Below are 5572 nucleotides of genomic sequence, written 5' to 3' on the forward strand. Positions count from 1 at the left end.
AGAAAACAGGAGATATGTATAGAGAGATATATAGATATATATACACTATATATACACACACCATATATAGTATATAGAGAGAGTATATATATATCCAATGTGATACACACACACACACACACACACACACACACACACGCACACACACAGAGGACTATTAATCAGCCCCAAAAAGGAATAAAATCCTCTTTGCAGAAACATGGATGGAACTGGAGGTTATTATGCTAAGTTAAATAAGCACGGAAAGACAAATATTACATGTTTTCACTCATGTTTGAGAAACTGGAGGTTAATGTGTTAAGTGAAATAAACAAAGCACAGAAAGACAGATATTACATGTACTTACTCATGTTTGGGAGCTTAAGAAAAAATGGATCTTCTGGAAGTAGTGAATAGAACAGTGTTACCAGAGGCTGGAAAGAGCGGAGGTAGAAGAAAAGTGGAGGGTAGTTAGTGGGTACAAAAATATAGTTAGGTAGAAGAAGTAAGTTCTAGTATTCAATAGGACAGTAGGAAAATTATAGTTAGTAATTTACTGTATGTTTCAAAATCACTAAAAGAGAATAATTGTAATGTTCCTAACACAAAGGAAAGACAAATGCTTGAGGTGATGGATATCCTAATTACACTGATTTGATTATTACATATTGTATACGTGTATCAAAATGTCACATCACATGTACCTCGAAAACATCTAAAACTATGATATATCAATTCTAAAAATACCAAAAAATATCTCATTAAACTATAGGACATCTAAGTGGTAGAAAATAATACAACTTAACAGCAGAACAGCAGTAAGTCATATGTATATGTTAATATGGAATAGTCTCCAAAATATTAAGTTAAAAAAGAAAAGGAAAGAAAAAAAGGAGAAGGGTATGCTAACATTTGATTTTGTGTTTTATAAAAATTATATATATATGTATGTTTTTATCCATGCATAAACTATTACAGGAAGGACTCCCACGGAACACGTTACTGGCTGCTCTGGTGAAAGGAAAGAGATTTGGAAGCCCCAGGCATTAGAATCTTACTTTTCATTGTTCATAGTTTTCTTTTTTTTTTTTTTTTGGGGGGGGGGGAGGAAGGCAGAAAGGAAGGGAATAAGGACGGTAGGGAGGAAGGAAGGGATGAAGGAAGGAAGGAAGGGAGGAAGAGGGGAGGGAGGGAGGGAGGGAGTGAGGGAAGGGAAGAAAGGAAATCAAGCAATGAAAGAGACATTGCTGACCTGGATCTAGAGGTTTACAAGTTGATTTCTTTTTTTTTGAGAGAAGGAAAGAAAAGAAAAAAAAAATAAGTAAAGGAGAGGAAGAAAGAGAAAGAGAAAGAGGGAGAGTAAATGGAAATATTGCTTTATTTTGAAAAAAATTGGGTATTAATAATGGCCAATCAATGTTTCATTTAAACTTATGAGTAGGTGTGATGTGGTATTGACAAGAATGTATATTTTGTGTAATTGAAGTGGAGAGCTCTATAAATATTTATTAAGTTTACTTGTTCTGGATCTGAGTTCGAGTCCTTGATATCCTTATTAATTTTCTGTCTCATTGAATCTAAGTCTCCTATCTGGGTGTTAGGATCGTTAGCTCTTGTTGTTGCATTGATCCTTTTACCACTATATCTTTGTTGCTTTAAAATCTATTTTATCCGATACAAGAATTGCAACTCCTGCTTTTTATTTATTTATTATTTATTTTTGCTCTCCATTTGGTTGGTAAATCTTTCTCCATCCCTTCGTTTTGAGTCTTTGTGTATCTTTGCATGTGAAACAGGTCTGGATGTAACATGCCGTTGGGTTTTGGCTGTGTCTTTTGATTGGGAATTCAGTCAATTTAAATTTAGGGTTACTGCCATTTGATGTTGACTGGCTGTTTTATCCATTTGTTGGTGTAAATTCTTCTTTATGTTGGTGCTCTTTACTTTTTGGTGTATTTTTAGAAAGGCTAATACTGGTTGTTTCTTTCTGTGTGTAATGCTTCTTTCAGAAGCTCTTGTAAAGCAGGCCTGGTGGTAATAAAATCTCTGAGTTCTTGCTTGTTCACAAAAGATTTTATTTTTCCTTCAGTTGTGAAGCTTAGTTTGGCTGGATATGAAATTCTGGGCTGAAGGTTCTGTTCTTTGAGGATGTTGAATATTGGCCCCCACTCTCTTCTGGCCTGTAGAGTTTCTGCCGAGAGATCTGCTGTAAGTCTGATAGGCTTGCCTTTGTGGGTTATCCGACCTTTCTCTCTGGCTGCCCTTAGTATCCTCTCCTTCGTTTCAACCCTGGTGAATCTAACGATTATGTGCCTTGGGGTTGCTCTTCTTGAGGAATATCTTTGTGGTGTTCTCTGTATTACCTGGGGTTGAATGTTGACCTGCTTTGCTAGTTTAGGAAAATTTTCCTGAATAATATCCTGAAGGGTATTTTCCAGCTTGGATTCATTCTCTCCGTCGCATTCAGGTACACCTATCAAACGTAAATTTGGTCTTTTCACATAGTCCCACATTTCTTGGAGACTTTGCTCATTCCTTTTTATCCTTTTTTCTCTAATCTTTTCTTCACGTTTTATTTCATTAAGTTGGACTTTGACCTCTGATATCCCTTCTTCTGCTTGAACAATTTGAGTGTTTAAAGCTGTGCATACTTCTCGGAGTTCCTGTATTGTATTCTTCAGTTCCATTAATTCACTCATACTCCTCTCTAAGTTGTCTATTCTCAATAGGATTTCATCAAACCTTTTTTCAAAGTTCCTAGTTTCTTTACGTTGGGCTACAACATGTTCTTTTAACTCACCGAAGTTTGTTATTATCCATTCCTTGAAGAGTGATTCTGTCATCAGGAGGCGCTCGTTCTCCATCAAGCCTTGTTCCATTGTTGATGTGGAGCTGTGATCATCTTTAGAGGGAGAGGCGTTCTGACTTTGAGTATTCTCAGCTTTTTTATGCTGGTTTCTTCCCGTCATTGTAAATTTATCCTCCTGTCATCTTGAAATTACCAACTTTCAGATTAGGTCTCTTGAGTGGGCGTCCAGGTTGTTAGTTCCCAGGGCCAGAGCAGCGGCGTTAAAACTGATGGTGCTTTTCTGCCCAGGATTCTCCTGTCGGGCTTCCTTCTTGTTTCCATAGTAGGCGACTCTGCCTTCGCGGGGCTCCAAACCTCAGTCAGAAGGGGAACCCGTCCCGTTTACTCTGCTCTGAGAGCTGCCGCGCTGAGGTGCCAGCGGAACCGCTGCGCTGACCACGAGAGTTGCGCTGGCGACTCGTGTGTTTCCACCACTGGGGGATCTTCTGCTCCGTGAGCGACCAGACTTTGTCTGAAAGTGTGGCGTCCTCTAGTTCTCCGCGCCTTCCCTGAGAGCTGCAATCCCGGGATGTTAGCGATCAGCCATCTTGGATTGTTCCCATAGTTTTCACTTTCTTTTCTTTTTTACCATGTGTAGGTATTATATTTTAAAGTAAGATCAAAATTTTATTTAAAGTTTTAAGATGATTATATCTTTTGTATATATAACTTTTGTATCACTTTTGAAATTCTACCCAAAGAAAACAATCCTAAAAGCAAAATACCTGTCAGTAAATGACAGAATAGCCAAATGCAAAAATTTACAGCAACAGTTAAAATTAACAACACACTTTTTAAATAATATTGAGAAGTCTTTGGTTAACTTATTCATCCATGAAATAAACTTTTTGAGTATTTATATCTTAAAACATACTGCTAAAAGACAAAGAAAAGATATAAAATTATCTCTGGATAATGAAGTAAACTGTTTAAAAATAAAACAGAAGTTAGGAAGTAAACCAAATATTAATATTTGTTGTCTGTTAGTGATAAGATTTTAATATATTTGGACATGCTTACTAGACATACAAGTTGTGATGAAATGGTTATTACAACTCTTCTGTTTAGAAGTTTTTTGCTTTTTTTGTTATTCCTCTGTGGTATATTTCCAGAAACCAAATAAAGTTGAGGTTCATTCATGAATAAAAGGAGCTGGTTCACTATTGAGGGTTCTTATCAAGACACTTAACTTTTTTTTTGTATATGCTGGGGTGCAGTGACACGTTACCTGCTCACTGCAACCTCCACCTCCCGAATTCAAGTGATTCTCGTGCCTCAGCCTCCTGAGTAGCTGGGATTACAGATATGCACTACCACACCTGGATTTTTGTATTTTCAGTAGAGATGGGGTTTGCCATGTTGGCCAGGCCAGTCTCGAACTCCTGACCTCAGTTGATCTACCCACCTCAGCCTCCCAAAGTGCTGAGATCACAGGCATGAGCCACCACACCCAGTCCCTTAGCTGAACTTTTAAACATAGCTTCCTGCTATTTCAGGCAGACACTGAGACTGAAGCACCCGTTCCATGGATATGTCCACCAGTGTTACCACTAGCTCCAGCCTCCAGATTTCCCAGTTCGTCCTGATGGGGTTCCCAGGAGTGGCAGCACTGGCTTTCCCTGCCCCTGGCTCTGCTATACCTCTTAGCTCTTGGTGCCAATCTCCTCATCATGATCACCATTCAACATGAGCCCACGCTACACGAACCCATGTACCATTTGCTGGGCATATTGGCAGTAGTGGACATTGGCCTGGCCACTACCATCATGCCGAAGATCCTGGCCATCCTCTGGTTTGATGCCAAGGCCATCAGCCTCCCTGAGTGTTTTTCTCAGATCTATGCCATCCACTGCTTCATCTTCATGGAGTCAGGCATCTTTCTCTGTATGGCAGTGGACAGATACATAGCCATCTGTCGCCCTCTTCAGTACTCTTCCATAGTCACTAAAGCTTTTGTCATCAAAGCCACAGGATTCATGGTGCTCAGAAATGGCCTGTTGACCATCCCAGTGCCTTTACTGGCTGCCCAGAGACACTACTGTTCCAGGAATGAAATCGAGCACTGCCTCTGCTCTAACTTGGGGGTTACCAGCCTGGCTTGTGATTACATCATCATGAACAAATTTTGCCAACTGATGCTAGCATGGGTCTTGGTTGGGAGTGATATGGCTCTGGTATTTTTTTCCTATGCTCTAATCCTTCACGCTGTGCTGAGACTGAATTCAGCGGAAGCAATGTCCAAGGCTCTAAGCACTTGTAGCTCCCACCTCATCCTCATCCTCTTTTTCTACACAGTTATCACTGTAGTGTCTGTCACACACCTTGCAGAGAAAAAGATTTCCCTTATCCCCGTGCTTCTTAATGTGTTGCACAACGTCATCCCCCTGCACTCAACCCCCTGGTTTATGCACTCAGGATGCACAAACTCAGACTGGGCTTTCAGAGGCTGCTTGGGATGGGTAAGGATGTGTCCAAGTAAAGCCAGCTTTAGGAATCCATTAAGATTTTAGGAAATAAAAGAGGTGTTAATTCCCAGTGGAAGGGAGTTATAATTTGTATTTACCACTCCCTAGGAAAAAAAATCATGAAAAATGTCAGCCTCACTAATCAAAATATGTATATTAAAATTACAATAAAATTTTATATTACCCGTAAAGTAAGAAAAGTGAAATTAGTAATATTATATTGCTAATAATAGAAAACAAAGCCTTTAATATTTATGTTTTTCTCTTACATACTTATGTG

General features: G+C 39.1%; 1 protein-coding gene across 1 annotated transcript; it reads left to right on the top strand.

Annotated features, from left to right (window-relative positions):
• Positions 1 to 4352: 4352 nt before the first annotated feature.
• LOC100398498 (olfactory receptor 56B4-like) lies at positions 4353 to 5306 on the top strand. The gene is given in 3 exon segments (XM_009007583.5): positions 4353 to 4426; positions 4428 to 5203; positions 5206 to 5306. Coding segments are annotated over 3 exon segments (951 nt in total).
• Positions 5307 to 5572: the final 266 nt, after the last annotated feature.

Source organism: Callithrix jacchus, chromosome 10 (assembly GCF_049354715.1).
Source record: "Callithrix jacchus isolate 240 chromosome 10, calJac240_pri, whole genome shotgun sequence".
Lineage (NCBI taxonomy): Eukaryota > Metazoa > Chordata > Mammalia > Primates > Cebidae > Callithrix > Callithrix jacchus.